Source organism: Oryctolagus cuniculus, chromosome 10 (genome assembly GCF_051225735.1).
Source record: "Oryctolagus cuniculus isolate XC-2025 breed Fujian yellow rabbit chromosome 10, ASM5122573v1, whole genome shotgun sequence".
NCBI classification, from domain to species: Eukaryota; Metazoa; Chordata; class Mammalia; order Lagomorpha; family Leporidae; genus Oryctolagus; species Oryctolagus cuniculus.
In genome coordinates this window covers 114,140,405-114,153,270 of record NC_142876.1, presented here as the reverse complement: position 1 = coordinate 114,153,270, position 12,866 = coordinate 114,140,405, and the positions used below count along the sequence as shown (strand labels likewise).

At 43.3% G+C, this 12,866-nt stretch overlaps 2 protein-coding genes across 3 annotated transcripts in view; one reads left to right on the top strand and one right to left on the bottom strand.

Annotated features, from left to right (window-relative positions):
- LOC138846706 (uncharacterized) overlaps positions 1-12,866 on the bottom strand; it is a 480,670-nt gene that overhangs the window by 244,892 nt on the left and 222,912 nt on the right. The gene's annotated exons all lie outside the window — the stretch shown is intronic.
- On the top strand, positions 4,854-5,900 carry ORYCUNV1R1629 (vomeronasal 1 receptor oryCunV1R1629). The gene is given in 1 exon segment (NM_001167348.1): positions 4,854-5,900. A coding segment is annotated over 1 exon segment (1,047 nt).

Genomic DNA, 12,866 nt, shown 5'->3' with positions numbered 1-12,866 from the left:
AACTTGCTGTCGATACTCAAGTTGTATATTATTATGTTATCTACAGATTGTAATCTAAAATATTAGTTATTCATACAACTACTCATTGTCAGGGAACAGATGTTTTAAGTTTAGCTTATTAGTACAAATACTTCACATTGCCTCTCTCTTCTCATAAGTTGAATGGAACTATTACTGACTTATGTAACTTGTATAGGAAGTTAAACTCCTATAGTAGTTAAAATATAATTTCATATTCTTAAGAAAAATGTATTTGTTCAAAATATCATTTTTGGGGTGGGATCTCGCATTACCGAGTTATCTACCAGCAGTTCCCCTGAAAGCCTTTGTATTCTCAGGTTGAGTTCTAGAAACTACAAGGGAATAGTGCCAGCTTGTAAGCAAGTGCTGTGTCAGCCTGCAGGTCTCCAATGAGAGGACAAGCACAGAAAGCTGCAATGACGTTGCTATTAAAAAAATAAGGGGAGAGGCTGACAGTTTCCCCTCCAAAGCTCCAGAAACCGAGCTGTCTAAATCCCAACAGGTGCAGTGAGAGATTATTTCTGCTTATTCATCTTTTCTCTATGTACTAGTAATTTAAAATTAACTTATTTTTTAAAATGCCTCTTTTCCCACATCCTTAGCAGTCAGAGACTGAACTTACTCTGTGAGGGGGAACATGCACGTGAGTTGAACCTCACCCTGCCCATGTCTGGCTGAAGTTCCAAATGTTTGCCAAGTGACATCTCTTCCTGCATGTGAACCTGCGTCTTCCACTTGTCACTCAGACAAGGAGAGCAGGGTGATGAAGGAAAGACGATGCCGTTCAGCCAGAAACCCGCACGTGACCTCGTTGCATCTTGGGTGGCTCAGGGAGCAGGGTCTCCCACAGGAATCTCCTTTCCAGGTAAGGACAGCACAGCGTCTGAGAGGAAGCTCCGTGGGGGTCCTGTCCCTCTACCTTAATGCAGGTCCCCTTTTCCTGACTTCTCTCAAGACAGGTTTTAAAATGTGGATATTGTGAACATTCTATCCACCTGAGTGACCACTGAGCTGCGCTTCACAATCTGTTCAATTCTGAAACAATGGCCAGTTCCCACCCCTACAGTTCTCAGAGTTAGCTGCCATTCGTTTGCTCAAAGGTTCTCCACCTGTTCCATCCTCACATCCTTGGTGCTGCATTTCACAGCATCTCTGCACACAGTCCTGACGTCTGAGTGGGGATGATGTCGCCTTCCTGGATGTGCCAGCCACTTCCATCCCACCCCAAGCTCTTCAGCTTCCCAGCTGGAGCTGTGCCACAAGTCAGCTGCTGCTGTTTAACCTCAGCCCCACATCCATGTGCATGAAGCCTGGTCACTCTCACGTACCAGCCAGTTCCCTCTCGTCCATCTATTCATTAACATAAGGAAGGTGATGAGAGTGAGGCTTGGGATCTCATGATGGCCAGGTTGAGTTCTTGGATGACAAGCCAAAGTATGCCCTTTCATGGACGTTCAGCTGCACAGGTACTGCTTAGCACTGGGCATAAATCATGTAATTTGCACATCGTCTCAACCCTGTGAACGCTGACACACAGGCTGCAGATAGCAGAGGCATCCTCCCTACCTTCCATCACCCTGTTCCCACACATCCACAAGGCCACAGGCACCTGGGCCTGCCCTGGGGTCTGCCTAGGGGCTTCTTCCTCCAGAAGCACCCTCCACTACTCTCCTGACCGCCGGTTGGTGTACATTGACCTGGACGTTGGTCCCTGCTTTGGGGCTCATTGTATGATCTCACATGTCACACAGCTCTCAGAGTGAATATTTTGTTTCTTTGAAAATCATTTCTCCCTGTGTCTTTCTTTTTCTCATCTGTCAACTTGGACTTTCCCTTCCCTTCCCCAAGGTGGCTTCTGCATACGGCCTGTTTCAGAAGTCTTGTTGCCTTTCCAGGGATTTCATCATAGGTACAAAATGCCCTGGGGTCTGCTGAGGGGCTTCCTCCTCCAGTTGCACCATCCACTTCTCTCCTGACCCCCGGGTGGTGTGCATTGACCTGGACGTTGGTCCCTGGTTTGGGGCCCATTGTATGTTCTCACATTTCACAAGGCAGCCCATGATGTAGGTGATCAAAGACTACAGAAGTTCTGGAGTGATTGCTTTTGGGAACACAAGAGTCTTAACTGCATCCTCTTCCTTCCAAGACCGCCCACCCCTCACTTTCAGCTCTCGGGAGTGTATATTCCATTTCTTTGAAAATCCTTTTGCCCTGTGTCTTTCTTTTTCTCATCTGTCACATGGACTTACGCTTCCCTTCCCCAAGGTGGCTTCTGCAGACAGCCTGTTTCAGAAGCCTTTGTGGGACGTTCGTCATAGGTACAAAATGCCAAGTCCCTTGAAGGCACCTAACTCTCCACAGTGCATTATGTGACTTTGGTGTGTGGCACTGTAGGACACCCAAGGACCTTCTCAGGCTCAGCACACCTGGGAACCTTATTTGAGCAGGGTCTCCTTGCTCACCCTGCTGATGGATGAGAGCCCTGCCCTGTCCTCTGATCTCCTAGACTGCACTGTGCTGGTCAGGTGTGCATGTGACAAGGAGCAGCTGGGAGAGGACCTGCTAAGAGCATTGTTTCAGTTCATTTGTTTAAAGGGTCCATGTTCAGCAGAGTGGTCTCTAGTAGAAATGATCTATTAGCACAGAAAGAGTGATATATCCTTACAATGCTCACACACTGGATGCTGTTTTAGTAGAATTAAGCAACGTGTATCTGAGGGGTTTCTCTGGTGCTGTCTTGTGTGATCCAATCTTTGGACACAGAAGACTGGAGAACTATTTTGTGTCTCTCTTGTCAATACCTGGAGGAAAGGTAAGTTGCTCTTTGTGATTAACAAAATTGTCACTATCCTTAATCCATATTCTGGAAATCAAGATAATTTTTCCCTGCTTTTACTGTGGCATTTCACCACTAAAAAAAATGTTTCCAGTGTTTTCAAAGTAATATTTCACCCAAGCAAAGATTTCCTGAATATTATTACAAATTCATGTCACTGGTACACTGCAGCTTTACCTAAACCACTTACATCTGCAGCAGTAGCTTCCTAAGTGACACTGAACATAATACAAGCAGCCTTGATTAACAGAGATTAAAACACACTACTTGGAGGGTTTTACCATGCTGTGTGTTTGCCAGGTTCAGGCTTCAAGAATCAGTTAAACTTAACTCACACAAGGTCTCTATTTCACAAAAATTAAATGACTTAAGGTAATTTTAGAACTATCCTGAATATTAGTTATTAAATGATAATGTGAATCTATTTCAAGTAATTACTTTTAAAACAAGTGTTTAAGTTTTTATCAGTTTGAAAGGCAGAGAGCAGACACAGAGAGCAATCTTCCATCTACTGGTTCATTGCCCAAATGCCCACAATGGAGGAGGCTGGGCCAAGCCAAAGCCAGGAGCTCAGAACTCACCATATGGGTTTTCCATGAGGGTGGCAGGGATCCAACTGCTTAAGCCTTCACCTGCTGCCTCCCAGCGTGTGCATTGGCAGGGGTCTAGAATCAGAAGCAGGGCTGGAACTCAAACCCAGGCCCTCTGACCTGGGATGTGGGCATTCCAAGTGGTCTCTTACAAATTGCATCAAATGCCTCTCTCTGACTTTAAAAACAATAGTGACAGACGACATGTTGGAGAGGAAGTGAAAAGCTCACATGGTGCTGGTGGAAATGTGAAGTTGTATAGCCACTCTGGCAAACAGCATGGCACTTTCGTTTAAAGATTAGCATGATATTTTTTCACCTTGCATAAAACATACACACAAAAATGGCAGTACACAGACATAACAGAATATCAGCACGGCAACTGCCAGAGATCCATGAAGCTTGAAGGCAGTGGGCCCTGGATTAATAATTTACCATCAGTCTTCCTGAAGGACCATGGAGGCAATCTGAAACGAGCTCAACAAATCCTGCCACCCACCTGATCATTACCTTGGAAAAATGTTAACTTTTTCTCATGCTGTTCATTTTCACCTTAAAAAAATCCACACTTGTCAGACTTTAACAAAGTAGGCACCTGAGTTCTGAAGAGTTTTGTGGCATCTCATGTTTAGGAAATCAGCATTCTGCCTCTCTTTCGTGCCTTACATGATGGAACCACATGGTCCAAGGAGCCATGACATAATTGTGCCACATACCTCTACTGTCAAATGATAATTCTTTTTAAATGTATCTTTGGAAATATTTTGCAGTGTTACAGAACTTCTTTTTATGGGGTTCAATAAAATCTCATACACATATTCCAGAGGAAACTGTCACCAGTATGTCATCATCTCATTTTCTAGTGTAATTTTTACTCCTGGAAATCTTGAGTCTAGAAAACATCTTTGCTTATTTGAAGGGGAGATGAAACCTTGGGATCTCATGGAGACCTATCTTAAAGGGTTTTTTTTTTATATTCAGACACAAGTCCTTCAATTAAAACCTTAAATTGGAATGAGATTGAATTGATTTTAATTGTGGTTCTACTTACCACCCTGACTCCACATTATTAGAAAAAGACATTGGAATGTGTTCCTGCTACCTGTAACATGTTGCAGCTTTTAATGCACAGGAAAGTGTGTGTTTCTGTGGGAGCTGGCCACGGTACCCATGACCCAGCCATAGCTGGGATGTGGAGGGATGAAGGAGATGGTAGGGGTGGCTCCAGGAAGGTCTGAGGTGGACTTGACTAATGAAGGGAGAACAGGAAGTACTGGGATTGATGCATAGGTTTCAATAATGACAGCAGTGTTAGTTGAGATTCGTGAAGGTACTAATATTTGTGACAAATAATATTTCTTGCTGTTTTCCTCAGAAATTTACTGTATTATTCTTTTCCCTACCAGATGAATAAAAACAAACAGCACCACGCCAGTGACATAAGATACACCCTTTTCTCTGAAGTTGGCATTGGGGTCTCTGCCAACACCATGCTTCTTCTCTTCCACATCCTCACGTTTTTTCTCCAGCACAGACCCAAGCCCTTGGACCTGACCATTGGTCTCTTGGCCCTCATCCACCTAGTGATGCTGCTAATCATGGGCTTCCTCGTCACAGACATTTTTGGGTCTCGGGGTTTCTGGAATGATGTCATGTGTAAATCGGCTTTCTACTTGTACCGAATCCTGCGGGGTCTCTCCCTGTGCACCACCTGCCTGCTGAGTGTCCTCCAGGCCATCACGCTCAGCCCCAGGAGCTCCTGTCTGGCAAAGTTCAAGCAGATGCCCTCGCATCACAGCCTGTGTTCTCTCCTCTTCCTGTGGGTTGTCTATGTCTTCATTACCAGTCCCCTCATAATCACCACCATTGCCACTCCCAACCTGACCTCAGACAGTCTAATCTATGCCACTGAATTCTGTTCCATTAGGCCCATGAGTTATTTATTTAGGCATATGTTTTCTATGCTGGCGACCTTCCGAGAAGTCTTCGTGACAGGGCTCATGGCCGTCTCAAGTGGGTACATGGTGACTCTCCTGTGCAGGCACAAGAGGCGGTCCCAGCACCTTCACAGCACTAGGATTTCTGCAAGAGCCACCCCAGAGCAAAGGGCCACCTGTACCATTCTCCTGCTCCTGTGCTTCTTCATATTCATGTCTATTTTGGACTACATTGTCTACTCCTCAAGAGCAATATGGAACAATGACCCAACTCTCCATTGTGTCCACATGCTGATAATCAACGGCTATGCTACAGTCAGCCCACTGGTGCTCATCAGCACTGAAAAACGAATAATCACCTTTCTGAAATCTGTGCGTGGTTATTGTGTGATTATTCAGTGGTGGATAAATTCTCTCAGGATGCACCAACACATTGGTTTCAAAATCGTTAATCGGAGGATACAGCATCTGCTTTCTGGATTCAATGACATTAGGAAGCTAACCTTTTCTCATTAAGCCCACTTACTTTGATAGATGTGCATGGCCAATGAGTAATAGGTAATTGTGCCACGTGCCTCTCTGACATACATAATATTTCTGAGTATCTCCTAAAGAGAGACTGATGAAGTGGATCTCACGTGTCATGGCTTGGGGTAGCTCACAAACTTACAGGTACATGGACATTTGCAGCACTTTTAATAACTCAATATTCTTGGTGATCTGTATTTCACCTAACCAGCTATATAATTGTTTATTACTCTAAATTACTATATATTGCAGCAATTCTAATCCTATGTATATTCTTAAAAGTACTGAATGTAGGGACTCAGTTATCTGTATACCAAAACCCATGGAAACCTGATTTATAACAGTCAAAAGAGGTGGACACCACAGAGCAGCAGGTTAAACTGCCCACAGCCCATATCAGAGGCCCTTGTGTGTGCTTCCAATCCAGCTTCCTGCTCACAACTCAGAAGGCAGTGGATGATGACCCAGGTGCTTGGTTTCCTGTCACCCATGTGGGAATCTGATTGAGCTCCTGGCTCCTGGCTTTGGCCTGGCCCAGCCATGGCTGTTAGGCCATTTGAAGAGTGTTTCAACAGTTGGAAGATTCTCATTCTCTCTCATTCTCTCTCTCTCATATTCTCTCTCTCATATTCTCTCTCCTTCCCCCTCTCCCTCCCTCCCTCCCTCGCTCTCTCCTTCCCTTCCCCCCTCCTTCTTTCTCCCCCCATCTCTCTGATACCTCCTCTCTGTGTAATTCTGGCATTCAAATAAATAAAAAATGAACTTTTTTTACAGTGGTAACAAGCCCACGTGCATAACCATATGACTATCAGAACAAAATGAGGTGCAGTGCATACAATGGAGTACTGTTCAGCTCTATCCAGGGAAGAAACTCTGCTACATGGTGCTATTAGATGAATTTCCCTAAGATTATGCTAAGTGAAATAAGTCCATAACAAAAGAACAAATATTCTATGAATCTACTTATACAGGGAGGAATTTCGAGTAACCTGATTTACAGAGACAGAACCTACAGAGGATGAGGGAAGAGGGGATGGTTTAGTGGATACAGGAGGAACAAGTCCCAGAGATGGTGCAGGTGAAGCTCCTTGGAAGAGGGAATGAACTTAATGCCACTCAACTGTACATTTAAAAACAGTTAAAATGGGCCAGCGCCGTGGCTCAATAGACTAATCCTCTGCCTTGCGGCACCGGCACACAGGGTTCTAGTCCCGGTCAGGGTGCCAGATTCTGTCCCAGTTGCCCCTCTTCCAGGCCAGCTCTCTGCTGTGGCCAGGGAAGGCAGTGGAGGATGGCCCAAGTTCTTGTTCCCTGCACCCTACGGGAGACCAGGAGAAGCACCTGGCTCCTGCCTTCGGATCAGCGCCGTGCACCGGCTGCAGCGCGCCAGCCATGGCCGCCATTGGAGGGTGAACCAACGGCAAAAGGAAGACCTTTCTCTCTGTCTCTCTCTCTCACTGTCCACTCTGCCTGTCAAAAAAATGTTTAAAATGGTCAAATTTTGTTGTGCATATTTATAATAAAACATTTCCAAGTACCTTCTTGCCAACCATAAAATTATTCTTCTTTTTGAATTTATAGAGAAGAGTACTGTCAAGGGTGTAAAAGTGTGAACATGTAATTTTCAAGGAGTTCTAGAATGTTACCACACATATGTGCAGAACAGTGATTTGAAGATTATTTTCTAAGGGGTAGGATTTTATTCTCAATTTCATCAATGAAAGAAGAGGAGCTGTTGGGGCATACACTGACAGTGAGTTTGACAAGAGTGCCCAGAACACACGGTATGGGAATAAGCCCCTTCACCAAATCTGCTGGAGAAGAGAATATTTACACAAACAGAATAAACTGCACCCTTATCTTATCCACAACAGCAACTGGGGCTAGGCATCTGGTGTAGTGGTTAGTGTTCCAGCGCTCTGTACCTCAGTGCCTGGTTTGATGTCTTTCTCTGCTCCTGATTCCAACATCTGGCTAAATTACACCCTCAGGTATGGTAGGTAAGGGTTCCAGTAACTGGGTCTCTGCCATCCAAGTTGGATACCTGGAAGTAGTTCCTAACTGTTGGATTTGACCTTGTCTAGCAGTGGCTTTTGCAGGCATTGAGACAGTGAGCCAGCAAATAGAAGATTCATTCTCTCTCACTCTTGCTCTCTCTATTTCATATGCTCACATATATATTTATGTATGATATTAATAAATAATGGTATTATTTTAAAAATAAAATAATAGGCTGACACCACGGTTTACTAGGCTAATCCTTTGTCTGCAGTGCCAGCACCCCAGGTTCTAGTCCCAGTCAGGGCACCGGATTCTGTGCCAGTTGCTGCTCTTCCAGTCCAGCTCTCTGCTGTGGCCCAGGAAGGCAGTGGAGGATGGCACAAGTGCTTAGGCATTGCACCTGCATGGGAGACCAGGAGAAGCACCTAACTTCTGGCTTTGAACCAGCGCAGTGCAATGGCTAAAAAAGCCATTTGGGGGAGTGAACCAATGGAAGGAAGAACTTTCTCTCTGTTTCTCTTTCACTGTCTAACTCTGCTTGTCAAAAAATAATAATAATAAAATAAAATATTAAAATAATAAAATAAAATATATGTATTTGTGTGTGTATGTGTATTGCTATTCAATATACTTCCTGAAGTTTTAGCCAGAGACATCAGGCAAAAAAAGAAATTAAAGGGATACAAATTGGGAAGGAAGAACTCAAACTATTCCTCTTTGCAGACACATGATTCTTTATTTAGGAGATCCAAAGAACTCTACTAAGAGACTACTGGAACTCATAGAAGAGTTTGGCACAGTAGCAGGATATAAAATCAATGCAGAAAAATCAACAGCCTTTGTCAGGAAAGGGAAGAGGCAACCGACAGAATGGGAAAAAATATCTGCAAACTATGCAACAGATAAAGGGTTAATTGTGGGGAGCAACTCGGACTAGACTAAGTTACTGGAATTAAGACTTATTCTATGCATCTGCTCTCCCACAATATGGCGCTGGGAGAGGAGGAAACAACTTCTACGCAGCTGCCTCTCGCCAATTTGATTGAGCTGCAGGAGCTGATCTTGCTCCTGATTGGAGGAGAGCAGCGTACTCGGCGTGTGGGTAGCAGAGTTGGGATTGGTGGAAGAGGACTATAAAGGAGGAGAGAGACAACATGCACCAGGAACACCTAGAGGAACATCTGAGCAGCCCCTGAGAGAGCCGGCCGGCGGTGTGCCGCTCCCCCGCGGAAGTGGGGAAAGTGGCTAGGGGGAACCACCCTTCCACGGAGGTGGAAGGGTTGGTAGCCAACCCGGGAAGAACCAGCAGCAAACCCGGGAAGGGCCGAGCAGACAAAAGAACAACGCAGGGTCCTGTGTCGTTCCTCCACGAAGACGGGGAGCGACAGTTAATAACCAGAATCTACAAAGAGATCAAGAAACTCCACAACAACAAAACAAAAAAACCAATTAAGAGATGGGCCAAGGACATCAACAGACATTTTTCACAAGAGGAAATCCAAATGGCCAACAGGCACATGAAAAAATGTTCAAGATCGCTAACCATCAGGGAAATGCAAATCAAAACCACAATGAGGTTTCACCTCACCCCAGTTAGAAAGGCTCACATTCAGAAATCTACCAACAAGAGATTCTGGCGAGGATGTGGGGAAAAAGGGACACTAAGTGAAGTGAAATGGACACTATGAGAAACGGTGACTTGATCAGCATAGCCCTGACTGTTAATGAACAACTTAATACATTATCCCTCTTAGTAGTTTTTTTGTCTGTTCTACTTAATATGACTGGTTTAATTCTGTAATTAATACACAGTTATTCTTAAGTGTTGAAAATTAACTGAAATGTGATCCCTGTTAAACATAAGAGTGGGAATAAGAGAGGGAAGAGATGTATAATTTGGGACATGCTCAAGCTGACTTGCCCCAAATGGTAGAGTTAGAAACATACCAGGGGATTCCAATTCAATCCCATCAAGGTGGCATGTACCAATGCCATCTCACTAGTCCAAGTGATCAATTTCAGTTCACAATTGATCATAATGAAAGGACTAAGAGTCAAAGGGAGCACATAAACAAGTCTAGTACCTGCTAACACTAACCGATAGAATAAATAAAGGGGAGAGTGATCCAACATGGGAATGAGATACTCAGCAGACTCATAGAATGGCGGATGTCCTAAACAGCACTCTGGCCTCAGAATCAGCCCTAAAGGCATTCGGATCTGGCTGAAAAGCCCATGAGATTATTTCAGGCATGGAAAGCCAAGACACTCAGGCAAAAAACAAACAAAAAAAAAACCTAAATGAAAGATCTCTGTGAGTGAGATCCCAGTGGAAAGAACAGGTCTTCAAAGACGGAGGTACCTTTCTCTGAAGGGAGGAGAGAACCTCCACTTTGACTATGACCTTGTCTAAACAAGATAAGAGTCGGAGAACTCAGAGGGCTTCCATAGCCTTGGAAACTCATGACTGGAGCATAGGGAGATTACTGAGGCCATAGACAGGAGTGTCAATTGGTAAAGTCAACAACAGGAGTCACTGTGCACTTACTCCTCATGTAGGATCTCTGTCCTTAATGTGCTGTACATTGAGATTTAATGCTATAACGAGTACTCAAAAAATATATTTCACTTTGTGTTTCTATGGGGGTGCAAACGGTTGAAATCTTTACTTAATGCATACTAAACTGACCTTCTGTAAAAAAAAAAAAAAAAAGAAAGAAATTATCAATTCCCAACTTGACTCTCACTGGGATTAAACATGACAATAGGTCTGATCTGATTTCATCATCATTTAAAAAATCATCTATTATTTTTCACTGTATGTTTCTGTATGGGAGCAAACTGTTGAAATCCTTACTTAATGTATACTAAGCTGATCTTCTGTATATTAAGATAATCGAAAATGAATCTTGTGTGAATGGAAGGGGAGAGGGAGTGGGAAAGGGGAGGGTTGTGGGTGGGAGGGACGGTATGGGGGTGAAGCCATTGTAATCCATAAGTCGTACTTTGGAAATTTATATTCATTAAATAAAAGTTAAAAAAAAAAGAGTCAAAGGGATCACATAAGTAGGACCAGTGTCTGCTAATAATAAATGATAGAATTAAAAAGGAGAGAATGATCCAACATGGGAAGTGGGATACACAGCAAACTCATAGAATGGCAAAAGCCCTAAAGAGCACTCTGGGGGCACTGGATTCTGTCCCGGTTGCCCCTCTTCCAGGCCAGCTCTCTGCTGTGGCCCAGGAATGCAGTGGAGGATGGCCCAAGTGCTTAGGCCTTGCACCTGCATGGGAGACCAGGAGAAGCCTTTAAGGCATTCATCTCTGTCTATAAAGCCCATGAGAATTTCTGAGGCATGGAAAGCCAGTAGAAAGAAGAGGCCATCAAAGAAGGCGGTACCTTTCTCTGATGGGATGAGAGAACTTCCACTTCGATTATGGCCTTTTCTAAATAAGGTCAGAGTTTGTGAACTCAAGAGGCTTCCTAGCTCTCTGCTGTGGCCAGGGAGTGCAGTGGAGGATGGCCCAAGTGCTTGGGCCCTGCACCCCATGGGAGACCAGGAGAAGTACCTGGCTCCTGCCATCGGATCAGTATGGTGTACTTTTGAAATTTATATTTCTTAAATAAAATTTTCTAAAGACAAACAAAAGAAACCTACTCAGTGAAATAACAACTGTAAGCCTCATGCAACTGGAAACTGTTACACTTAGTGAAGTAAGACCTGACAAAAAGAACAATATCATGTTTTACCTGATATTTGGTAGCTAATAAAGAATACAGATGTGTAAATTGAAACAGAACTTATGATTTGATTATTACTTTTAGTCCCAGTCTATACTCCTGCAGACAGTGGTCTTTCTACTTTTTACTTGTTGAATATCATGGTTAGTGGTAGGTTCAGTCTGAGATGAAAATAAATTGAAAATAAGGCTTTGCAAAATTTAAAGAATAAAGGAGAAAGGAATTAAGAAAGGGGACTGCAGGAGGGAGAGGGGAAGGGAGTGAACTCTGGTTATGTTCTCAGACTTATATCTATGAATACATAAAATCTATTCTCTTTTTGATAGATTTGTTAAAAAATTAAAAACATTCTTGAAATTAAAATTAAAACACAACATACAAAGACTTATGGGATGTAGTTAGAGCAATGCTAAGGGGGAAACAAAATGGACTACAAAAAATGATTTCAAGGGGCCAGTGTGGTGGTGTAGCAGGTAAAGCAGCTGCCTATGATGCTGGTAACCCTATTGGCGCTGTTTTATGCCCCAGATGCTTCACTTCTGATTCAGCTCCGGGCAAACCCTGGAGAAGCAGCAGGAGATAGCCCGGATACATGGATCCATGCTGCCCACATGGAGGACCTGATGAAACTCCTCGGTCCTAGCTTCACCAGGGCTCAGCCCTGGATTATTAGCCATTTGAGAAACAAACCAGAGGATAGAAGAGCTCCCAGTATGTATGTGTATGTGGATCTTTCTCTGTCTCTAGTTCTCTCTCTCTGTAACTTGCTCCAGTAAATTTTTCAAAAAGATTTCAAGTAAGCAATCTACAAAAGCATCTCAAAGAACCAAAAAGGCAAGAACAAAGCAATGAGGAGGCAGGAAGAAACAAAGATCAGAGAAGAAATTTTAAAAAAAGAGACTAAGAAAATAATACATAACATCAATCAAAATGAGCTGATTTTTTAAAAGACCAAAACAATATTGATAAACCTTCAGCTGGACTAATCAAGCAACAGAGAACTCAAACAAAACCACAGAAGGAAAAGGAGATGTTACAACTGAATGATACTTCAGTGATTAAAATAGTATGGACAGTTATGTATAACAACAAATCAAATACCTAGGAGAAATGGATAAATTTCTGAATATATTACCTACCAAAATGAATCATGAAGACAAATACCAATGGGAAATACCAATAATGAGTAATGAGATTGAATTAATGAAGTC